The following is a 25,603-nucleotide window of genomic DNA, read 5'->3' as shown; positions in this document are numbered from 1 at the left end:
AGGGAACATTCAAACTTACGATTGAATAGGTCTTTAGCTTGATCATAGGTCTCCGGGAACCCATCCAAAATATAACCTTGATTCCTGCAAGGCATAGATTTCAACTTTTCTTTGACAAATCGAATTACATATTGATCTTCTAGTCGGCCTGGTAAAAAGAAAAAAAATATTACTAGGGGAGTCACATTCTACATGGGGGTTACATTCCAAAGTCATCTCACAAACTGTTGTATAGGGGACGCCTGGGTGGCTCGGTCAGTTAAGCAATGGACTCTTGATTTCGGCTCAGGTCATGATCTCATGTTCATGAGTTCGAGCCCCATGTCAGGCTCCGAGCCTGCTTGGGATTCTCTCTTTCCCTCTCTCCCTGCCTCTCCCCTGCTCGTATTCTCTCTCTCAAGATAAATAAACTTAAAAAAAAAATTGTTGTGTAGTCAAAGTTCCCTTACAGGTAAAAATAGGTGGTTTTGTATTTTCAACATGATGTGCATTTTAACGCACAATAAAATGGGAGAACCCAATGAGCTTGGCTGCAATAAAGAACAGAAGCAAAGGCCACGTCTGCATTTCCCAAATGTTCTTCCGCAGCGACAGCGTGTGGGTGAAGCTGAAGGAGAAGTGGAGACATCCAGAGTGCTCCCACTTGCCAGCAGGGTTCCCTCAATTCTGTTTTGATATTATTCCTTAATACATAGCCTTGTAGCCTTGATGCATAGTAATAAAGGTTTCTGTTGTGAGATTTAAGTGAGATAGTATCCACGTGTGCTGTTGACACATGACTTATTAATAACAGGTGATCAGTAAATATTTGCTGCACTGGAATAAACATCAAGCTTGGGCTCCTGGCTGGCTCAGTTGGTAGAGAGTGCGACTCTTGATCTTGGGGTTGTGAGTTCGAGCCCCACGTTGGGCGTAGAGGTTACTTTAAAAATAAATAAATAAAAATAAAAATCAAGTTTGATCTGACTCTTAAAGGCATTATTCTCTTTAAATCTGCAGGATTTAGGAAAGGAAAGAATGCCCTCCCCACCCATCTCTCCAATTGGCGTTCCTGACCTTGGCCCCGCTGAACAATTCCCTCTCAAGCCTTGGATGCTGGGTTCCTGCGATTGTGATTGCGTGGCATAGCTGTCCAATAGTTAAAGGACAATTTGATGCAGCTTTACTGCGATATTCATTTATTATTCTATTGTTAATTATAGAACAGCTACCATTTCTGAGACATGGCCCTGCCCTTATATTGCTTAATGTATGCATTTCAGTACCGTGAGTTTGGCAAGTTTGAGTCATTGATCTCCAAAGCTCTTTCTCCCATACTCTTAGTTTATCAGTGGGTCTACAATATAAAATAGTTTTTGGTCTCTTTTAACCACCGTATTAATGACAGTGAAATGATGTAATTAAGACACCCCTTCTTTCTTCTACCTTTCATTGCCGCACGACTCATTAGGCAGTAACTGATTCAAAACTAATTGGGTCTTCCAGAAATTTCAGTGTTAGGGCTGACACCAAAAAAAAAAAAAAAAAAAAAAAAAAAAATCAAAGGCGTTATTTTGTGTAATGAAATTCCTCAAAATGATTTGACATTATTTCCCAGTAAGGTTCACACTGGTGCGAAGAAATAAAGCCAAATAAAAAAATGTCGAGGGACTCAGCAAAATTCAAAGACGAGCTTTATCTGAGCGGTCTATTCCTGGTTTTCAAAGGCTTTGTTGCTCAGGCAGGGGCACATACGTACCTCAGAAACCTGGCTTCAGTCCCCTCCATGCATGCCTGGGTTTACTTCAGGCAGTGAGCCTTGCCATTCATTTCTGTTTGTTTCAGAACCAGGAGTGTTCAGTATGCAAGAAGGGACCTCCTTCAGCAGTTTCTGCTAATTGTGGAATGTGAGGACACAAAGGGCCAAGCCCAAGTGCCTCTCTCTAGAAAACTCTTACCTCCTAGAGATACACCCATGACCTTGGCAGTGTGGAGCTCCTTGTCAGAGGATTATCACTTCCGCTTTGAAAGGAATGAACACAGCCTACTGGACAGCCTTTAAAACACCACCTGCTTTTTTTTTTTAATTGTAAGTATCTTTCACATTCACGTAATATTTAAAATGTTCATATTAATCCATATTCATAACTACTAAAACATGGTTCAAAAATAGATAGCTGCATCCAGGGTTTTAAAGAATCCATGCAGGGGCCCATCAGTGGCTCAGTCAGTTAAGCATCTGACTTTGGCTCAGGTCATGACAGTTCGTGGGTTCGAGTCCCACATTGGGCTCTTTGCTGTCAGCACAGAGACCACTTTGGATCCTCTGTCTCTCTCTCTGCCCCCCCCCCACCCCACTTGTGCTCACTCTCTCTCTCTTTCTCAAAAATAAATGTTAAAAAAAAAAAATAATCCAGGGGCGCCTGGGTGGCTCAGTCAGTTAAGCGTCCGGCTTCAGCTCAGGTCACAATCTCGCGGTCCGTGAGTTCGAGCCCCGCGTCGGGCTCTGTGCTGACAGCTCAGAGCCTGGAGCCTGTTTCAGATTCTGTGTCTCCCTCTCTCTCTGACCCTCCCCCATTCATGCTCTGTCTCTCTCTGTCTCAAAAATAAATAAACGTTAAAAAAAATAATAATAATCCATGCACGGGATAGACACTAGGAAGTTGACACATTTACATACATCCTTTCCACCCCACCCCGCCCCCAATATTTATTTTCAAACTCACAGAAAAGTGGAAAGACTAGTCCAGTGATCACCCGGAATCCCACCAACTAGATTCAATAGTCCCACAATGCTTTTGAAATACCCAAAGCAAGCACTAAGAATCTGTAGCCAGTGCATTCTGGTTTAACTAAGCCCCTATTCTGGCTGCACCATCAGGGGCCAACTGGAGTGGAATTAGCAGGACACAGAGGTGACCACTGCAGGACTGTGAAATTTGCCTCACGGGAATCGTTAGAATCACATAATAACAAATTAGGTCATGTAAGGGAAGAGTCAGCTAACCTCTGTGCCCTTGCTCGTGCTGGGAAATTTCTATGTAGGTCTGTGCAATGAGCTCAAAGGTCTTGTTTTGTCCAAACATAATCAAGGTCCATGTCCTAGTTTCAGCTAAATATGAATAGGAAGGATTCGGGGACACACTTCAGGAAGGGAAAAAAACGAACAAACACCAAAAACACCTTCCTAAGGTCAAAGAGGATTGAATGAACTATTCCAGTCTTGTAGGAAGTGAGTAGGTGGCTGGCTAAAGACCACGTCCTCTGCTCCCTTCCAGTGCCCCTCTACACAGAGGCCACTGACCCAGTTTGGCCTCTCTTGACATCTGGGGAAAGAACTGAGTCCCCGCCAAGGACAGGCCCTTGAGCAACGCACTGACTGTTCTCAGCTCCTCCCTGACATTCTTGCTGGGCGGGGTCTCCCCCCTGGGCACGAAGAGAACCCAGTCGGTACCTCCCCCCATCCCATTACACATTTTGGCTACGATTTTTGGGTTCTTGCAAAGACCAATTCATAAGTCTCTGTCCGATAAGTATTGTCCAGCGTCTGTCGCATCCCGTTAGCCCGGATCCTCCCTCCCCTCCTGGGGTGGCGCTGTTCACTGCTCCCAGCGCCCTGCTCCGGCCTTACACCCCAGGCTTACAGTGCATGTGCATGTGGTCACGTACCCCTGTAGATCCTTTAAAATCCCAGCCCTCTGCCCTCTAATGTGCCTTGCCAGATTTCCTTCTGCGGTATCCTCACAACGGAACGTCTTAGTTCGGTTGTTTCCTCTCTCCCAAGTGGTGGGCACCAGGATGTCAGTAAGTCTCTCTAACACCAGCATGTTGACTCCCAAGCGTCTCACCGGCGAGGAAGGGGCGGTGTTTTCTCTCAAAGTATCAAACTGGGCTCTCCTCCGGGACAGCCCTGGGATTCTAAATTCCATTTCCTCCTGGCCCGGCTGACACCAAAGCAGAAACCAGCGCACAGATAATCAGCTACCTGCGCTAAGTGGGCATCCAGTGTGTGTACATAAGACCACGTTCTCCACGCCTTAAAAAAAACAGACTTGAGGGGCGCCTGGGTGGCGCAGTCGGTTAAGCGTCCGACTTCAGCCAGGTCACGATCTTGCGGTCCGTGAGTTCGAGCCCCGCGTCGGGCTCTGGGCTGATGGCTCAGAGCCTGGAGCCTGTTTCCGATTCTGTGTCTCCCTCTCTCTCTGCCCCTCCCTTGTTCATGCTCTGTCTCTCTCTGTCCCAAAAATAAATAAACGTTGAAAAAAAAACAAAAAAAAAAAACCAGACTTGAGTGGCCTGGGAGAAGGGGAGGAGGGAGAGGGGTACTCTGACTTCAGAGGAAGGTGTGGACGGACTAGAATCCTTGAAGATGAGTGGGGAGAGGACCCCCCTGCAGGGGCAAAAGGGGGTGCCAGAAGACCAGAGGTGGGGAGGCCAGTCAAGAGAGGTGCCCCAAGGGATGCAGTGGGCGGTCCTCGGTGGGAGGGTCTGGGAAGGGCAACCCTAGGAAGGAGCTGTCTGTCACCAGGGGCTGACGCCTCCGTCCTTCTTCCCTGCTTCCCACCTGCCCGGCCCAACACGGGAGGATCAGACCAGCAAGATGAGAGCAGGAGGTAAGAGGAAAGAAGCCAAATGTGCTTGAGAGGTGGTGAGGGGAGAAACTCTGTTGGGTAAGCACCCAATGGCCACACATTGGATTGGTCTATAAATGATACCAGTAAAACCAGTCTGATGGAAGATCGTGACCATCAATGTACGAAAATGAAATGGTTCTGGTTTCCAGATAAATTCTACAGGTTGCTTTTCTGCCAAATAGCTAAGTCCCTTGGAGATGTCCACGTTCAAAACCCAGCTTGCACTTGTTTGATCAGGATGGGCTTCTTAAAGCATGAAAACCCAGAAACTCTACCTATTTATTATCGAGGGGTTGCGATGGACCCAGCTTGAAACTCTGTCCGGGGTGACGAAAGAATGAGTCCAGAATTTGAGTTCAAAGTGACGGTTTACCATGATCGGCTTGTTCAGCAAACTGCTTAAGGTTACCAAGTGGGTAAGGATAGTTTTCCATGTATTTGTATTTCTTCCTGCATGAATTATGGCTCCACATTATTCATCCATTTTGTTCTATTAAAGAGTTAATGATTTTCTTATTGGCTTGCCTGAGCATTTTATATATTAAGGATATTAAGCCTTTATCATATTAGTGGCAAATATACTTTCCTTGTTTGTCCTTTGCTTTTTTTTTTTAATGTTTATTTATTTTTGAGAGAGTGAGTGCACAAGCAGGAGAGAGGCAGAAAGAGAAGGAGACAGAGAATCCGAAGCAGGCTCCACGCTGTCGGTGCAAAGCCCTATTTAGGGCTCCAACCCACGAACCCCAGATCATAACGTGAGCTGAAGTCAGATGCTCAACGGACTGCGCCACCCAGGTGCCCCTGTCCTTTGCCTTTTCATCATTTTTTTAAAGTTGTATTTATTTAATTAATCTCTACACCCAACGTGGGGCTCAAACTCACGACCCCGAGATCAAGAGTCACACACTTTTCCGAATCAGCTGGTCAGACGCCCCTGTCCTTTGCCCTTTAATTAATGACTTTTGATGTTTATAAAATATTTATGACTATCCATTTGATCTCATCATCATCATCATCATCATCATCATCATCATCTTAGGTAGTTCTTTCCCATCCTGTGATCACAGAGTCACCAAAACGTTAATGGTGATTTTTGGGGCACCTGGGTGGCTTAGTTGGTTGGGCGTCCGACTTCGGCTCAGGTCACGGTCTCACCACTCGTGAGTTCAAGCCCTGCATCGGGCTCTGTGCTGATGGCTCGGAGCCCGGAGCCTGCTTGGGATTCTGTGTCTCCCTCTCTCTCTGCCCCTCCTCTGCTCATACTCTCTTTCTCTCAAAAATAAACAAACGTTAAAAAAATTTTTTTAATGTTAATGGTTATTTTTCCCTCCGGGGGGTGGGGTAATATTATGAATGAGATTTCTTTGTTGTCATGTTTTCCGTACTCTGCTTTCAATAGCAAGCAGGCAGTCTTTTCTCACAAGGAAACAAAACCTGTCACATGAGCAGCGCCGTGCGGTGCACGATACCTGCGTTCTGCTCCATGCTTTCCTTGATGCCGTCCAAGAGCTCCTGAGCTTCATCCACGTTCTCCTCCTCCTCCTCCTCCTCCTCTTCGCCTTCGTCCTCTTCCTCCTCTTCATCCTTAGGCGTGACGATCGTCTCCTACAGACCACAGGGATATTCGGGTCGGAGGACGCCCTCCACGGACCCGCTGCTCACAAACCATCTGGCAGGTGGTCCTGGAAAAGACTGGTGCCCAAGTAGGGACCACGCTCACCCACAGCCATCATGCAAGAAGTTGGGATGCATGTGTCTACAGAGGGGGGGTGAGAGCCTTGAGGTTTCTCTCACTCTGTTTTAGGAGAAGAATCTATTTCTGTGTTAACGCCAGAACCGCTTAAGAGTCAACACTTCCCTCCGTATCAGGTTGTATCTTACTTTCAGGAAACACATTTCGTAGAAATCAAGACTTTTAGTAATCGTTTAAGGAGATATGTCATAGCATCAACCATTTCCAATACAACGATGAAAAGCAGTTAGTTGGCGGTGGGGGAGGTGGGATAAACAGGCAGAGCACAGAGGATTTTTAGGGCACCGGTAAACACATGTCATTATATGTCTGTTCAGACCTGCAGGGTGTGCAACACTGAGGGCAAACCCTAAAGTCAACAGTGGACATTGGGTAGTAATGAGGTGTTAACACAAGTTCATCAGCTGTGACTAATGGAATCACTGGTGGGGATGTTGGTAATGGGGAGGGGCAGGCTATACGTGTAAGAGGGAGGGGATATATGGAAAATCTAAGGGGCGCCTGATGGCTTAGTTGGTTGAGCATCCGACTCTTGATTTCGGCTCAGGTCATGATCCCAGGGTCGTGGGACCGAGCCCAGTGTCAGGCTCTGTGCTGAGTGTAGAGCCTGCTTAGGATTCTCTCCCTCTCCCTCTCCCTCTCCCTCTCTCTCTCTCTCTCTCTCTCTCTCTCTCTCTCCCCCTCCTTCCCTCTCTCTCCCCCTCCCCTACTTATGCTCTCTCTCATAAAATAAATAAATAAACATGAAAAAAACTGCTCTAAGAAAATAGTCCTTTTTTTAAGAGCAGTTAATGAATAAATAGTCTGGTAATACTCTGGGAAACATACATCAAGAATAAGAAAACCTAAAGGTGTTCTAGTCAACAGAGAAAATACAGGATATATTTTTAAGCAACAGCTGGCAACAGACTGAATTCCAAGGGCAACCCCATGAAAGAAGCTTCTATCTCACAGAGGAAAGTCCCGCGGGATTCTACGCTTTCATAACTGGGGCCAACAACAAAATCCAATTGAAATAACAAATCTCACCGTAGGATGCCACATAAAATTAGTGGCTTCCTTATTACGAGATGAAGGGAAGCATTTTTAAGATATGAAAATTCCCAGTGAAGTAGTTAGAAACGTTACCAGTCTTGATATGGCTTCAGAAATGACATCCTTCAATTTAATGTGATGCAGTTTGTAGTGTTTAGACAAGGCTTCAGCGATACTAGATTTTCCCACAGCGGGGGGACCGAGAATGCAAATCTTGATCGGCTGAAAAAGGAGAATAAGGATCACACGGTGAGCTTTGGACGATCCGTGGCTAGACGGGAGTGGTTTTTTGGTTTTTAATTTTGGGGGGGGGGGCCTTTTTTTGAACGTCTCTGGATCCTGCAGGCTAACTCTTCTCTGCCGAGACTCCAGAGTCACTTCCTCTGCTGCTGGCCTTGTGGTCAGCGCCACATCATCCTGACAGCGCTGCTCTCCGATGGGAGTGGCCGTTCATGCTAATTCATTCAGCGGGTGTTTAGTGAGCCACTACTATGTGACCAACATGGGGGACACGGCGCTCAACAAAGATGTACTCAGGAACACCTCAAAATTATTAAAGAACAAAGTAGTTGAGCGTCACAGGCTACCATATTACTCATTAAAGACAACAAAGACTGGGGCGCGTGGGGGGGGGTTCAGTGGGTTAAATGTCTGCCTCTTGATTTCAGCTCAGGTCACGGTCTCATGGTTTGTGACTTCGAGCCCCACATCGGGCTCTGTGCTGACAACGTGGAGCCTGCTTGGCCTTCTCTCTCTCTCCCTCTCCCAAAATAAATAAACTTTACATTTTTTTTTAAAAAAGACAACAAAGAAAGAGAATTTCTGGTCTAATGTGCGGGTGCTTCGTTTATCGCCTCATGAGTACTGTCTCTGGACTGGCTTGGTCTCTAAGTATCCTTTACTTTTTAACACAGTTAACTTATTCTAGTTTTTAAAAAATATGCTCATTTGGGGGAAAAAAAAAAAAAAAAGCCTCACAATTTCTCCTGCTGAAACTTGCTCGAATATGCTACAGAAGCTGTGTGACATTCATAACCAGTGAGTAAATGTTTATTTGCAACAGAAGTCAAAATATCAGCGGCAGTCGTTTCTTCCAAAATGGTCCAAACAACACTCGTGCAACCGAGGCTTCATATCTTGTGAGGCGATTAGTAACCAAAGTCAGGCTGATGGGGAGGATTTTCGGTGGCAGAGGGTCCATGTGCTTAAAGGTTTTGTAATTGCAGCCACAAAATTGGCCACGGTTATTATACCATCATATTATGCGACCACTCGACAGGCAAGAAGGCCAAGTCTTAGGACGGAGGTGGCAACCAAGACGACGGGCAGCGGAGGGGCAGGGGTCCCAGGGAGCGACTCGAGCTGAGTCTTGCTGGGCAGGGCTGCTCCCCTGGGTGGGTCTGAGGTCTAGCTGTCAACGGAGCGTGTTAACGTGTTGTCCACCCGCCAGTGGCAGAGCTCCCGGGGAAGGCGCACCTCCTCCGGGTGAAAAACCAGAACGGGAGCTTATTCGTTTGATAATGAGACGTATGGCTGCCACTGAACTCAGAACTCCAAGTACACGTGTCTGGGGCATTTGCTCCCTCAGAGCAGACAGGCACGGAGGGCTGTTGATGAGCAGCGTTTGAAGCATGAAGAGTTAGGTGAATGAGCTACTTCATGGCGTCTGGTCCCGGGGGCTTGAGGCACCTGTCCGCAGCAGGGACAACTTTGCCTTGCGAAAGGGACTGGAATCACGGGAGCCTTTGGCTTAAGACTCCACCTTTTGGGATGCCACTGGCCTGCCACGGTCTACGCTACCCTCGGTAGTTTCCTGCGCCACGCGGACCAACGCCCCCAGGGACGGCTAGACGGTTCAAGTGTGGGATATGCTTAGTCCCTCTATCCCGTTCCGTCCAGTCTTGCCGATCGGGAACCATGCGATCTCTTCAAGGCGTCTTGTCCTACCTCTACTCTGGCTGCGTTGTTTTACCTTTGACCCAGAGAATGACACGAGTTTAACGATTTGAGCTGGGTTCTTGGGTGCCTCAGGATAGGCTCCGAGTACAGCCGCCCTGCGTATCTCACATGCTTAACGGGATTGTCGTTTCTTTCGCTAAGACGCACATCTTCTACGCACTCTTAACTAGGCATGCTTGTCAGGAGAAGGTGGTTCTGCGGATACAATGGGGATACCATTCTTGCTTTTCTGGAGTGTTCCCACCCTCAGTGGTAACTATGGGTATGATGGCACCTGCTTCTCCTGTGCTACCCTACAGTTTTCAAAACACGTTCTCATGTATTACCCACTATCGTCTTTGGGATGCTTCCCTGGCATAAATCCAAGGATCCGGGCAAGGGCTACATACACGCCCGATTTCGGGGAGGGTGGTGTGGAGATGCCACCGTTAGGCCATTCTAGCTAAGTTTGCATCCTAGCTAGTTTGAATCTCTGACTAGCTGTGTGACGTTGAAGAAATGCTTAAACTCTCTGAGCCTCAGTTTCCTCATCTCTAATGTGGAGATAAGAATATCTACCTTGAAGCTCTACCTGTGGTGATTAAATGACCAGTGAACCCCCTGGCCAAAAGGAAGAGATCAAAGTAACAACTGGACTTCTCCCATTTTCCATTTTCTCCTACCGTCTCCCGTAGGTAACCCAGGGCTGAAACAGACAAGCCAGGAAGCCCCTGCCATTTTTCCGTTTATAGGCAGTGCTGTGGCCATCAGTCTTGAGCTTACTATCGTGTTCAATTTGTGTCAAGCATAACAGTCATTAATCTGTCTAACTGTGAAGTGTTTAATACTTCATTGAAAAGAATTAATAGACACCTAGATTGTCAGACATGGACAAGTCGGTCAAATTTGAAAAAGAGCTTGAATTTAGAAATTGGGACATCTGAGAAAGAAAATACTTTCACTGGTGTAATCATACCAAACGTTTCATTTACTTCGCTCAATTTAGAAGTTGGAACAGGAAGGAGCTCCTGGGTGGCTCAGTCGGTTAAGCATTCAACTTCAGTTCAGGTCATGATCTAATAGTTCGTGGGTTCGAGCCCCGTGTCAGACTCTGTACTGACAGCTCAGAGCCTGGAACCTGCTTCAGATTCTGTGTCTCCCTCTCTCTCCGCCCCCTTCCCTGCTCATGCACTCTCTCTCTCTCTCTCTCTCAAAATCAAATAAACATTAAAAAAAAAAAAAAAAAGAAGTTGGAACAGGAAATTGTTATAGTTACCAATAATCCTCTGCTTTGCTTGTACTCTTTGAGGATGTTGCTGATATTTTCCACAAATCCCGTTTGGGCAAGCCATCGAATGTTAAAATTCTCCTTCACAAAAAGTGCTTCCATTCTCAGGTTGACCAGTAAATGATCAAGACACTCTTGCTACAGGATAAAGGAATATTAGAGATTTGTCCTTTTCTTTGCCTTTCATTTTGACAGTCACAACAGGCCCAAATCACTGTCATCACAGGAAAAATATATATACATTCACAAAACCTGGATGTCAACCAATGGCGGCCCTCAGTGTGGACAGAGCGCCCTCTGTGGCCCTCCGTGGCACTTCTAAACTCTCCCCGTGTCTGCCCTCAGGGACAGGCAGCATCCTGGCTCTTAGTCTAGCAGCTCAAAGAAGTAGAGAGATACTAGAAGCCCCAGGAAAAGGTTTCTTTTTTTTCCCCCGCACCAATTGTAATTGGATCCATTCTTTGAACAGTGCCATCCCGTGGCTCGAGATCCGAAAGAACGAATGTAGAGAAAAGCACTCCCTTTGACCCCATCCCCACCCACCCAGCTCTGCTCCCCAGAGGCCAGCAGAGATACCAGCCCCTTCGGAAACATTCTCGAATGTAGTGTTTTGATGCAATTTATTCCTAAAATGAAGTATATCCTAGAGCAAGCTCCAAGAGCACACCGCTGACTAAGGATGTGTAGGCCTTTGTGGTGATGGGATCAGAAATCCCAGGTTCCTGTGTGAATTGCACAAAGAGACCAGAGCAAAAGGACAGTCGGCGTCTGTAGAGCATTTATGGATCAGATTTCTCAAATGCATTTTCTGACCAGGGCTTCTGAGGGTTTTTCGGAAAAGAAGAGAAAGGGAAGTTGCTTTGGGGTGCACTGTTCAGCTGTGCAGGAGGGGCAAAGGGGAACCGGAAGTCAGGCGTTCTGACTCCAAATCCCCTGAGAACCGATGCATTTTGGAAAAGACTGTCTTCAGTACTTACTGTTAAGTCCTTGGTTAGGAAAGCATTTTCTTTGGGGAGTCTCTGGATTTTCCCAGGGCCAGTATTTTTACTGATGCACTGTTAGAGAAAAACAGGGATATTATTTGGCTTGCCTATAAGATTTTGATATAAAATTTTTCAAATGAATGTAAACATAAGTGAATATATATGTATATGTGTGTGTGTGTGTGTGTGTATATATATATATATATATATATATATATATATATATATATATTTTTTTTTTTTTTTTGCAAAGCAGAGGGGAGTGCACTGAGGGTATTCATTGATTCATTTGTTAACAAGTATTCAAGTATTCAACGTTCACCACTACCGGCCAGGGACTGGAGACAGAGGTGAGTAAGGCCGGATCCCTGTTCTCAAGGGGCTCTCAGACTGTGGGTGGTGGTGGGGGTGGGGGGGATGGCAAACATGTACACAGAAGATTATGTGGAAAGTCTGCAGTTGGAGGAGGGGGTGCTGGGAAAAGAGGTGCCTGGCCAGTTGGGGGAGGTGGGAAGGAGGCAGGGAGGGTGCAGAGGAGGAGATCTGAGCTGAATGTTAAAGATGAGCAGGGGGTGGTTGGAGGAAGGCCACACTCACTGTGCTAGCTGGGCTCCAGGTGGACAAGCGGCCTGGCTTGGAGAGGGGAACCCCTCCCGGCCCCAGACCTAGGGCCTCTGGAAGCTGCCAGTAGGTTTGAGGAACCCGACCATGTCAGTACTTTGGGGCAAGTGTCCCCAGAAACATTTTAGTGACCCCATGTGTGATTCATGTGTGTCTTGTCCCCACAGTGGCCTCTCCTACTTTCTTCTGTGCAGACTGGAGAGAGGCCATCTTGATGGTAAATTTCCCAGCACACACACGGCAAACGCAGATAGTGACTCTGGTTTTAAGGCTCTTCCGTTTGGGGAGCCCCCAGTCTTGCCGGCGCACCCGATTCCATGGCTATACTTCAGGGGGTGAGACAATTTAAGAAATGCCGTCAAATATGGGATGAAACAGCTGTACCTTGACCAAGTCTTCCAGGGTGTGAATGGACTCGTCCACAGCAACCAGGTAGTGAAGCTTTGGCACGTGGTCTATTATGTTTTGAATCACTCTGCCGCCCACCAGGAGAAGCCATCGCCAGAGGGGAGAAAGCAAAAGAGATGTGGTCAAGTAGGGTTCACCGACCACCGCCGCATCTGGGCCAGCCAGCATCTCCCTCCATGGCTAATGTGGTCGGCTGGGGGCAGGGGGAGGGAGGGATGGCAGTCTCCAGGGACGGGGAAGCGGGTAAAGTCCAGTGACACTTCCGGGGCTGAAGAGCCTCTGGGAAAGTAGAAAGGCCAGGAGTTGAGGGGCCATCCGTCTGCCTCCAGATTCTCCCAGTGCGCAACAAAGGGCACCTGACGACCAGCAGGACTTCAGTTTGTGAAGTCTGCTCACCCAGGGGCTCCTGGGAGTCTCTCAAGTGCTCCGGAGAGGGGGTTTCACAAAGTCAGACACAGATTCAGAGAAGCCGTGGCTGTCTTTGGGGAACTGCGTGGCGCTAAGAGGCAGGGCAGGGGCTAAGACTTCCTGCCGGGCACTCCACTGACTGGGCCACCCAGGCGCTCCGGTATTTTGTGTTCATAACGTAAAGGATTCTTTCACATCTTTAAAACCTAATAATGTAATAATGTAAAGTGTCCGCTGGAAAGAAGGGTACGTTTCAGCGTTTCCATGTCCAGTGTTACATGTTGGCTAGAATAGATCTAGGTTTTGCATGCAGTCTGGAGTTTATATAATTTGGAGGACCCTTCTTTAAGAAAAATAATAAAACTTGGGGCGCCTGGGTGGCGCAGTCGGTTAAGCGTCCGACTTCAGCCAGGTCACGATCTCGCGGTCCGTGGGTTCGAGCCCCGCGTCGGGCTCTGGGCTGATGGCTCGGAGCCTGGAGCCTGTTTCCGATTCTGTGTCTCCCTCTCTCTCTGCCCCTCCCCCGTTCATGCTCTGTCTCTCTCTGTCCCAAAAATAAATAAACGTTGAAAAAATAAATAAATAAATAAAAAAAAAAGAAAAATAATAAAACTTAAATTTAGGACCTCGGAAGAGACCCACGTAGCGGTGGGGGTCTTGAAATCTAAGCTTCATGGTTTCCCAGTAAATTTGTAAACCCACCCGGGATTATGACTAATTGCCTAAATGACCACTGGAATCTAGAAGGCAGAGTCTCAGGGAAGGGCTGAAACTGCTCACTCCTGGTGGGGGGGGGGAGGGTGGGTAGAGGGGGGTGCAACAGGGGCAGTAGAATAAAGCCCCCGGAACCTAAAATGTAGAAGTGATAAACCATAAATACAGTGAACCCTCTCTCTGACCCCAGTGTCCAAGTCAGGGTCTGCAAAGAGGAAGGCTCTCCAGACATGTCTGGAGCCTGGCGCTGGGATACAGTGTGAGTGTGAAACACGTGTGCTCAAGTGGCCTACAATTGCCAAAAACACCTGCTTCAGGTTTAGAATTTGCGGTCTGATTTCAGGAACTTAATTAAGTTGGTAGGCTGGACACAACACTCTCACCTGAGACAGAGGAACAAGAGAGTAGGTCCCCAGAATGCACATAACACAGTCTTATCTTTTCCCGAATTGGAAGGCATGCTGTTCTGTGGGAGAACAGTCCAAAAGATGACCTTGAACTTGTCATCCAAAGTGCAGCACTTTAAAAATTTTTTTTTACGTTTATTTATTTTTGAGACGGAGAGAGACAGAGCTCTGTTCTTAATCCCCTCTGTTCTCCCCCCATGATGGGGGAGGGTCAGAGAGAGAGAGGGAGACACAGAATCCGAAACAGGGTTCAGGCTCTGAGCTGTCAGCACAGAGCCCGACGCGGGGCTCGAACTCACGGACCGCGAGATCATGTCCTGAGCCGAAGATGGACGCTTAACCGACTGAGCCACCCAGGTGCCCCCGGAGTGCAGCACTTTTAGATGGTGGACACTATTCTACCAGATGCAAACCGGAGATAATAACCACACCTTCTGCACAGGGTCATTGCCAAGAATAAATACAATAATACACGTGAGGGTCGTGGCATGTGTAAGTGTTCACTCCAGGCTCACTCCAACACCAGCATGTTAGTCAATTACTTCTAGGGAAGTCGTATCTCTAGGACGATACTTACCCTGCTAGATCAAGAACATGGATTGTTGGGATTACATTTGTTCCATCTCCAAACACTGGCAACGCAGGGACCTCACCCAACCAAGCCATCTAAAAGAAAAGCAAAAGCGTATTTTCCCTGGTTATACATAACTATTATGGCTCACACGCACAGCCATAGTCAGGGGCATCCGAAAGACCCAGTTATCTGATGAAGTCATCGCCTAAGGGGATGTTTTGAAAATCAGTTCTTTCTTTTTTTTATTAAAAAAAATGTTTTAATGTTTATTTATTTTTGAGAGAGAGAGAGAGTGAGAGTAAGAGAGCAGGGGAGGGGCAGAGAGACAGGGAGACACAGAATCCGAAGCAGCAGGCTCTGGGCTCTGAGCTGTCAGCATGGAGCCTGATGGGGGCTCGAAGTCACAAGCTGTGTGATCATAACCTGAGCCGAAGCTGGATGCTTAACAGACTGAGCCACCCAGGCACCCCTGAAAACCAGTTCTGATGGGATTTAGTTGCTGATCGAGTCCTATTAAGAGAAATAGTGTAACCTCAGGGCTGAAATACTTTACAAGAAATCTATCTTTCCTGGCTCTCTTCAGGAGTCATCTGCATGGCATCTATACAGAAAGGAAATGTTTTCATATGCGTGACACCTTCCACTCTTACCAAAAAATGTGAATTCAAGTCTAAAATTCCTCCCACAGGGCCAGGGACAATTAGTATCAGTTCATAGATAAAATGCTTAGTCGATAAAGTATTCTGCAGGAGGCTACATTTCTGATGAGTTGGGGAGCCTGGATTTGAACCCTGTTCTTCAGAGTCCAAGTCCTTGTCTTTTCCCTGCATTAGGTATTTCAGTAAATAGACAGTCTGGGTATTGTTCAGCTGTCAGGTACTAGATTATTTTAAATTGCTTTTATTTTTTTAAAGTCTATTTATTTTGAAAGAGAGAGAGAGAGCACACATGAGCAAAAGAGCAGGGGAAGGACAGAGAGAGGGAGACACAGAATCCAAAGCAGGCTCCAAGCTGTCATTGCAGAGCCCAATGCGGGCCTCAATCTCACGACCCCGAGATCGTGACCTGAGCTGAAATTGAGAGTCAGACACTTAACCGACTGAGCCACCCAGGAGCCCCTTACGTGACTTTTAAACAGTCAAAGAGGTAGGCGTGGGGGCCACAGCAAACCACTGGATCTTGTAAGATATTTTAGACTCTGCAAAACCACTGAAGAACTTTAAGCAGTAGACCGTTGAATTTGAAGCAGTAAACCACCGAAGAATTGACATCAGATTTGCTTTTGTTGCCACTAGAAAGAATGATGGGGATTAAGAGTTGAAACGGGAAGGTGGAGGTCAGGACAGTTGTGCAGACAAGAGATGTCTGCCCTCCCCAGCCCGTGGGTGGAGGACTGGGGGAGCGCGGTTGGAGAGAAGGGAGATACTGGGGAGGTTGGCTCTACAGTACTGGGGGGTTTCGTGATGGATGAGAAGGAGGGAGGCGTTGGGTTGTCGTTGGTACAGCTGGGTGGAAGAAGGTCCCATTTTCGGAGATGAGGTCCTAGAGGAACGGCAGGTTTGGGGGTGACCGTAGGTGGAGTTTGGGTTTGTGAACCATCCAAAGTGAGGTGTCGAATAAATAGGCAGCCAGATGTACAGAGCTAGGACTAAGGAGAGAGACCTGCTGGAGAAACTTATGTTTGAGAGTCATTGGCCCCAGTCACGGGAATGGACAGACCCACCCAGGGAAAGAGTGTAGACAGAGAAGACCAGAGGGTCTGGGGCAGGAACCTGAGAAAGCCAACATTCAGTGGTCAGGTGGGTGAGGGGTAGGTGAGAACCGATAAGGAGGGACTACAAATGGACATCATCACCTACCATTGTCCCACACTTCGGCCCCACGCAGCTTTTTGCTGTCCCTTAACACAGCCCACACATTGCTGCCTCCGGTCTTTGTGCTTACAGTTCCCGCTGCCTTTCCCCCAGAAAGCGAAGGAGCCACCTCCCTTTTCACTTCCTGCTCACATGTCCCCTCATGAGAAAGGCTTTCCCCGACCATCATATCCAAGATACAACCTCCTAGCCCTACCGCCGGCTCTCTTTCTACCTTTCTCTGCTTTGTTGCTTTCCATTTTGTTTTTCAACAGCTGAAATACTCAACGTGTACTGGCTAATTTGGCCCTTGTCTACTACTCTCCTCCTCTTCCCCACTGGAATCCAAGCCCCACAAACGCAGGGATTTTATTATGGCATCGGATCCCCCGAATCTACAATGGTTTCCGGCCCACGGGAGGCATCGGTGTTTGTCTCATGAATGAAAGGAGATCCATCTTGTTTCCTTATTATGCCGAGAGTGTGGAAAATACAAATTGTTAGTAACAGGAAAGGAAAATAGAAAAAAAAAATCTTCAAATTGTATAGCCTTACTGTATAATGCTTTAAAAAATAAAAACTTCAGTCATTGAAAATTCATACCTTGAAAAAATAATGTAAGATGCCTCCTTCCACTCCATACTGAAGTCCAGCAGCAACCACGTAAGTTGTGAATTTTTTGACCTATTAGATAAAGTACAGGAGAAAAGCTAAATGTAATATTATTAATCATTCCAAACCAGATTATTTTCGTGGTTAGAATGAGTACTATATGAATGCTTCTGACCACTATTAAAATTGATTTGGTACATTTTTTTAAGTTTATTTATTTATTTTGAGAAAGAGAGAGATCGAGCGTGAGCAGGGGAGGAGCAAAGAGAGAGAGACAGAGACAGAGATAGAGACAGAGATAGAGAATCCCAAGCACGCCCCACACTGTCAGCACAGAGCCTCACGAACTAGGAGATCATGACCTGAGCCAAAACAAGAATCAGATGCTTAACCGACTGACTCACACCCAGGCGCTCTGGGACTTTTAATTAACTAAAAGCCAGAGACGATTATGTGTGACAACTTAACACCTCCATGCACTATGCTGGCACCTACAGAAGAAGGGAGATATAGAAATGGGTCCTTCCATGATGATTTTACTTACCCAGTAGGGGAGGCGGACACACATATGGAGTTTCTAGGAACGGGCCACACTACAACATGTGATATTGTGATTCACAACAAGATACATATATTCGGTTTTCATCTCCATGTCTGGCACTGAGTTCCTACAACTACAGGAATGTCCTAAGCAATAGAGTGATCAAGGTGTCTTTTGTTATGTCAATCAGGTGACTTTTGGACCCAATCTGGAGATGTGGGTTGATCGCCCGAAGCGCCAAGCTTGTGACCAGAAGGTGAGAACTTCCAACTCCTGTACCACCTCCAGGGAGGGGTGAGGGGTGGAGAGGAGTTCAGTCACCAATGGCCACCGATTTACTCAAACATGAGGAAGTCTCCATAAAAGCCCAAAAGGAGGCTTGGGTAGCTTCTAGATTGGTGAAATGTGTGCAGACTCGGGAAGAGTAGGGAAACTCCATGACTTTCCCTATCCCTTGCCCTGTGGATCTCTTCTATCTGGCTCTTCTGGAGTTATATTCTTAAAAGTGTATTTATTTATTTTTGAGAAAGAAAGAGAGAGCAAGCGAGAGAGGGCAAGAGAGTGAACAGGGGAGGGGCGGAGAGAGAGGGAGAGAGAGAATCTCAAGCAAGCTCTGCGTTGTCAGCACAGAGTCCAACATGGGGCTCAAATTCATGAACTGTAGGATGGTGACCTGAGCCGAAATCCAGAGTTGGGCATTTAACCAACTGAACCACCCAGGTGCCCCTGAGTTATATTCTTTTATTATAGCAAACTGGTAATCTAGTACGTAAAATGTTTCTCTGAATTCTGTGAGCCACTCTAGCAAACTATTCAAACCTAAGGTGGGGGAGGTGAGTGGGGTCATTGGAACCTCCAACCCATAAGGGTTGGTCAGAAGCACAGGTGACAACTTGGGCTTGCAACTGAAGAGGGTAGAAGCAGAAAAATGTTCACCTTTAGCTCAGAAGGCTGACCTATAGCCTGCATAGTTTTGATAAGGATCAAATACATACGGGTTGCTACATTCTTCTAGGGTCTCATGACTGCCTGTGTATTTCACTGACAGTTAATATTGAACTGCATGATACGCACCAGAGAAATCTCGTGAAAGTAGTCTCACCAGTGGAAATTCAAAGCAGCATTTCTGATCTCACACTTTTTTTTTTTTAATTTTTTTTATGTTTATTTATTTTTGAGACAGAGAGAGAGCATGAACGGGGGAGGGGCAGAGAGAGAGGGAGACACAGAATCGGAAACAGGCTCCAGGCTCCGAGCCATCAGCCCAGAGCCCGACGCGGGGCTCGAACTCACGGACCGCGAGATCGTGACCTGGCTGAAGTCGGACGCTCAACCGACTGTGCCACCCAGGCACCCCTCTGATCTCACACTTCTTGCGCGTCCCTACCCCCTTGAGCACTCAGCATATAACCACCAGCTTCATACAGAAAAAGTGCAGCCCTTTCTGCCCACGGGTCCTGTCCCCATGCTACTTAAATAAACTTACTAAGTTGTTACATACACCGTCTCAAGAATTCTTTCTTGACCGTTGCGCTCCACGACCCCACAACACAACTGGTGTCTGAAGAGGCAAGGGGCAGGCTTGCAGGGCTGAGCCCTAGCGGGATCTGACGTCACCTCCAGGAAGACAGTGTCAGAGCTGAGTTGAAATGTAGGACACCCAGCTGGTGCCGAGACTGTCTTTGCCTCGTGGAAAACCCCTCCCAGGGTGTGCGCGCACACACGTTGGAACTGGGTCCAGAAACTCTGTCGGGAAAATGAGTCTCTTCTGCTCCAGGTGGTGGATTAAAAAATCTAAAGCCTCCTAGCGCAAACACCAAAAAATGCCAAATAAGATGCCACTCGTATCCTGCCAGCAAGGCAGAATTCTCAAAGAAATAAGAGCTACCCGCTAGAAGCCAAAAACAGGAGTGACTCAGTGGGTTGAGTGTCTGACTCTTGACGTCAGCTCAGGTCGTGGTCTCACAGTTTGTGGGTTCAAGCCCCTCATTGGGCTCTGAGCTGACAGTGCGGAGCCTGCTTGGGATTCTCTCTCTCCCTCTCTGCCTCCCCTGCTCATGTGTGCGCGCACCCTCTCTGTCTCTCTCAAAATAAATAAATAAAAACTTAAAAAAAAAAAAAACAAACCAGAAGTGAAAACAAGAGTGGGGAGAGCAGAGAGTTGGGCCACAGTATGAAGGGTGCATTCACAACAAAAGGGTGACCTTAGAAGGAAGTCCTCCCTGCGACAGAAGACGGCGAGAAAGAATCATGTCCAACCTAGCCAAGGCTTTGGAAGGAAAAACGCTCCCTGGAGAATTTTAACCTTGGCCTTGTACTTTTCAAAGGTTTGTCTTTCACATTTAAATTCCCTGCTTAATCCAGATATTCCAGAGCCAAAAAGTAACACAAAAGGCATTTTAGGCAGTGAGACTCTTTAGAGCACTTCAGAGAGGCAGATACAAAGCCCCTGCTACCCCCACCCAGGGACCTCCCTTGTCCCTTAAAGCCCCAGTAAAGGGACAACGCTGGGGCAAGAGTGGTGACTTATGGTAGCAGAGGTGTGCTGGTTTGAGGGCACAGCATTGACCGTGAAGCCAATAACAAACTGTAAGGCATGTTCACATGGTGAATTCCCATTTCCCACTGACCATGATGAATCCTGAAGGCACCCGACTCATAAACATCCTTGAGACTTTTATAGCAGCACTTTTGGTGAACACAGACTTCGCATTAGCTCCCTTTCCCCTGAGAACTCATCTACATGAGGTTTTTAGGGGCGATGAGCTATTAAATAACCAACGTCGACAATTTAAAGAGATGCTATTTAAAAAAAAAATCCATGTCAAATTACAGGATTATTTTTATAATTGGAGTTCCATAAATCGCCAGAAAATATGTTTATTAATAGTGACTTTGTAGAAAAAGACCTTACTGAAAATGAGCTCACAAACCAAAATTATAAAACTTATGAGGGAACAAACAATCCACCACAAATGAAATCAGACTTGCACTGCCTTCAGAAAACAAATTAGCAGAGGGGCGCCGGGTGGCTCAGTCGGTTACACGTCCGACTTCAGCTCAGGTCGCGATCTCACAGTTCCTGAGTTTGAGCCCCGCGTCGGGCTCTGTGCCGACAGCTCGGAGCCTGGAGCCTGCTTCGGATTCTGTGTCTTCCTTTCTCTGCTCCTCTCCTGCTCATGCTCTGTGTCTCTCTCTCACTCTCAAAAATAAATAAGCATTAAAAAAAGAAAGAGTAGAAATGAGCAGAGATTGTGGAATAAATATGTTTGTACTGATGAAAAAATAAAGGCATGGGAAACAAAGGAAACGAACACGATGATGAGGATGGTGACAACAGAGATGATGATAAAGAACAGGCAGGTATAGAGTAAGGAACAGAGAGGAGTCAAGGTTGCTGATTTAAGGTGGAGGAAGAGAGTTGACCACATCCTAGCCTCCCTCCCCGCTGCATTCATCAGAGCCTGAGTCAGGCTGAGCTAGCAGGAGAGAAGTTTAAAATTAAATGGTAGACTGATGGCTTTAGTATTAAACTTGTCTGAGCCTTTGTAAGACTAGAAAAGACTCCATTAATACCTGAGAATGGTCTGGAAAGCTGTGGACTTGGCTGGAGATATCGTCCTGCTCTCAATTATTAAGAAAAAATAAACAGATTTTATAGTTTCATTCTGGCAATGTCAAACACTGTGAAGGGGTTACAAGACTGTGCCTTGAAATGAACAAGCCAAAAATCTAACATGATATCAAGGAGATATGGATAAATGTACTCCATAGTATATCCCTGTCAGTAATTGATAAACTCAGGAGACCCCAAACCAGTAAGATATGCAAAACACCATTAAGAAACTTGACCTAAGTAGACATATATAGAAACTCCACACAGTTTGAAATACACAGGTTTTTCAATCCATGTGGAATTTAAAATAAAAACAACACAGGCCATGTACTATGTAGCAAAGAATCTCATGACCAAATTCTCTGACCACATTCTCTGACCACCCCAGACCACATTCTCTGACCAAAAAGCAATTAAGTTAGAAATGAACAACAAAAAGATAACACCTTCTCTAGATATCTGGAAATTTAAGAAACCATTTCTCAATAATTCACAGCACTGCTTCCCAAGTTCTAATAGACTATAGAAAATTTGTAGAAATTAATAATAATACAAATACCATTTATGGCACTTCAAAACTTGAAAGCTGTTAAAATTATACTTGGTAGCAAATTTGTGGCATTAAGTGGTTATATTAGAAAAACAAAGACTGAATATTAATAAACTTAGCTTCTAAAACAAAACAGCATAAACGCAAATTAGAAAGAAGAAGAATAAAGACAGAGAAATTGATTTATTAAAAAACAAAGAAATAGCAGAACACAGCAAAAACTACCTCTTTGATAAGAATAATAAAATTGAAAAATTGATTCAGGGGTGCCTGGGTGGCTCAGTTGGTTAAGTGTCCGACTTCCACTCAGGTCATGATCTCGCAGCTTGAGAGTTCGAGCCCTGCACCAGGCTCTGTGCTGACAGCTTGGAGCCTGGAGCCTGCTTCCAATTCTGTGTCTCCCTCTCTCTCTGCCCCTCCTCTGCTCATGCTCTATCTCTCTCTCTCAAAAATAAATGTATATTAAAATATAAAAAAAATTGATTCAGATTGATGAAGAAAAGAAGGGTAAGACAAATAAACAGCAACATTGGAGTTTGAGTTGCTGAAACAGACACTTTTTCCTTTTGGAGTTCTGAAGATTTAAAAAAGATTTACGGACACATGGATGGCTCAGTTGGTTAGGTGTCCAACTCTTGATTTCAGCTCAGGTCATGAACTCCCCATTCATGGAATTGAGCCCCCTGTTGGGCTCTACACTGATAGCTCAGAGCCTGCTTGGGATTCTCTCCCTCTCTCTCTCTACCCCTCCCTGATTCACTCTCTCTCTCTCAAAATAAATAAATAAAAATAAACATTTAAAAATATTTGGGGTGCCTGGGTGGCTCAGTTGGTTAAGTGTCTGACTCTGCTCAGGTCATGATCTCGTGGTTCGTGGGTTTGTGAGTTCAAGCCCTGTATCAGGCTCTCTGCTGTCAGCACCAAGCCCACTTTGAATGCTCTGCCCCACCTGTCTTTCTGCACCTCCCCTGCTTGCTCTCTCTCTCTCTCAAAAAAAAAAAAAAAAAAAAAAAAAAAAATTAAACACAATTTTTTTTTTTAAGATTAAAGAGATTAAAACTTTGTAAAAAGGCAGATGGATCTCCAAGTCACAACTTTATTACTGGTGTGGTTTAGGCTAGAGGACATTACTTAGCTGAGCAAGGATGAGGGGCTTCCTAATCCTGGACTCCAGAATAAGACAAATTTTCCCAACCAGGCACAGGCAGCACCAGAAAACTATGGGTTGGTTCTCCCCTGGGGGGCTGCCCCTGCAACACTTAGGGCATGAAGACGCTGAACGCTGAATGCAGGCACAGCAACACGGAATTCAGCAACGCTGAATGCAGCTACGTTACAGCTGTAGCCCAGAGCAACGAGAGGGAGGTGGGGTCAGCATGACGTGACCACGCCCCTGACACAGCCACCAATCACGTAACCCGATTGAGCTTCAAGCCGCGGGGTAACAGGTGCCGGCAAGAATACAGCCTTCGGGGAGGATACCCAGGCTCTTCCTCATGGGCACCGAAAGAGTGGGAAAGCAGTGACGCCCCCTCACAATATTCGTCCTGAAAAGGGAGACTAAACTACAAATAGAAATTTAAAAAACATCTTAGGAGAGACTTATGGGCAACTTTTGCCAGTTAATTTGAAAACTTAGCCTATAGGGCTAGTTTCTTGCCCCCAAAACCCACGACAGCCTTCACCCAGTCCAAGATCGTTTTATAGGCAAATTCTACCAAATATTCAAGAGATATGCCCAATTTCATATAAATTACAAGATAACAGTAAATTTTGTTTTCAATTTGTATGGGAATAGTAAAACCAGGAAACTAAAACAGGAAAGAGACAGTATGACAAAGGCAGACTATAAGCCATTTTCACTTATCATCTTGAATCTAAGTGCAAAAATCTCCAATATGGCATTATCAAAGCAAATCCAGAAACTTTTTTTTTTTTTTTTTTTTTTTTTTTAACTGAGCTCTACATCCAATATAGGGCTTGATCTCACAACCCTGAGGTCAAGAGTTATTCATGCTCTACTGACTGAGCCAGTCAAGCAGCCCTGGAAATATTTTTTATTAAAAAATTATCATGAGCAACTTGGGTTCGCCAGAGAATACAAGCATCAAAAGTCAGTGTGGTAAACAAATTATTACAATAAATTTCATAAATTGCCATTGAGATCTGACAGGTGACCATTTTTTTCAGGGACTATGTACATAATACCCCACAATTAAGTGGTATTCAGGGACGACTTAATGATTGAAGTAATTTGCAAGATAGACAGGCAATTCTGGTTAATTTAAAATACTAATTAAAGTCAATATACTTGTATTTTTAACAATATTTTAAAATATTTTAAAAATTTTTTAATGTGTATTTATTTTTGAGAGAGAAACAAGCATGAGCAGGGAGGGGCAGAGAGAGAGAGAGCGAGAGAGAGGGAGACACAGAATCCAAAGCAGGCTCCAGGCTCTGAGCTGTCAGCACAGAGCCCGATGCGGGGCTCAAATTCACAAACCATGAGATCGTGACCTGAGCCGAAGTCTGTCGCTGAACCGACTGAACCACCCAGGTGCCCCTAAAATATTCTAAATAATCAGTGTGACTCATTTAAAGATGGAGGCACCCAGTTCAAGCCATGTTTAGTGTTAGGCAAATCACAACTATTTAAGCAACTTGTATAATTATCAGGGCTCCCCCTTTGTCTCAGAAAACTAAATAAGTCCGCCTTTGGGGGACTACGTATATTACTACATATATTTAGGTGGTACATAAATGTGAATGTGATGGCTGCAGGTGTGGTCAGCAGAAGAGCATCGGACAACCAGCCTCAGGAGTGCCAAGACCTCAACTGCTTGTTCACGGCCGGGAGGCCAGCTCTTAGCCACGGTGCCTGGTACACAGTAGGATCTAAAAGGACATGTGTTAAATGAATGGGTTAAAGTTTACTTCTAAGGTTCAATCGACCCAATGCAAAGCACTAGGTTTAAAATAGGGTCATTGAGAGGCGCCTGGGTGGCTCAGTCAGTTGAGCGTCTGACTCACGATTTTGGCTCAGGTCATGATCCCGGGGTCATGGGACAGGGCCTCACATCGGACTCCGAGATGAACAGGGAGCCTACTTAAGATTCTCTCTCTCTCTCTCTCTCTCTCTCTCTTTTCCCCCTCCCCTGCTCATGCACTCTTTCTCTCTCTAAAATTAAAAAAAAAAAAATTTTTTAAATAGTGTCATTGAGATGACCAAGTTGGCCAGATCAACCTGATTTTATTAATTGTTCAGTAAAGACTAATTAAGAAAGCTGGGAATACTATATATATAATATATATACATATATATATAATATATTTATATAAAATATAAATATATTAAAATATAAATATATTAAAATATATTTTTATATAAAAATATATTTTATATAAAAATAAAAAAATATTTTTAGAGAGCAAGAGAGAGCAAGCTGGTGGGGGAGGGGCAGAGGGAGAGAATGAATCCCAAGCAGTCGCCACGTAGCACGGAGCCTGACTCGGGGCTTGATTCTGCAAACCGTGAGATCATGACCTGAGGTGAAATCAAGAGCTGGGTGCTCAGCTGAGCCACCCGGGCGCCCCTAGAATAAATTTTTTCAATAAAGTTTTGATTGTTTTATTTAGAGCATGAAATAAATTTAATGTTTCTATAAGAAAACAGACATTAAAATGATAGT

The 25,603-nt window shown here is 45.7% G+C and overlaps 1 protein-coding gene across 1 annotated transcript in view; it reads right to left on the bottom strand.

The window, feature by feature from the left end:
- Positions 1-25,603, bottom strand: part of AK7 (adenylate kinase 7) — a 72,623-nt gene that overhangs the window by 18,298 nt on the left and 28,722 nt on the right. Inside the window, exons 8-15 of the mRNA XM_045450846.1 lie at positions 17,199-17,279; positions 14,746-14,834; positions 12,616-12,706; positions 11,605-11,682; positions 10,616-10,765; positions 7,495-7,623; positions 6,083-6,218; positions 20-148 (exon numbers count right to left, since the gene is read on the bottom strand). Of these exons, the coding sequence (XP_045306802.1) occupies positions 20-148; positions 6,083-6,218; positions 7,495-7,623; positions 10,616-10,765; positions 11,605-11,682; positions 12,616-12,706; positions 14,746-14,834; positions 17,199-17,279 (883 nt within the window). The remainder of the gene's footprint in view (positions 1-19; positions 149-6,082; positions 6,219-7,494; positions 7,624-10,615; positions 10,766-11,604; positions 11,683-12,615; positions 12,707-14,745; positions 14,835-17,198; positions 17,280-25,603) is intronic.

The sequence above is a fragment of the Leopardus geoffroyi genome, chromosome B3 (assembly GCF_018350155.1).
Source record: "Leopardus geoffroyi isolate Oge1 chromosome B3, O.geoffroyi_Oge1_pat1.0, whole genome shotgun sequence".
Taxonomy (NCBI): domain Eukaryota; kingdom Metazoa; phylum Chordata; class Mammalia; order Carnivora; family Felidae; genus Leopardus; species Leopardus geoffroyi.
Note: the sequence above shows the minus strand (reverse complement) of the source record. Positions and strands in the feature narration are given on the sequence as shown.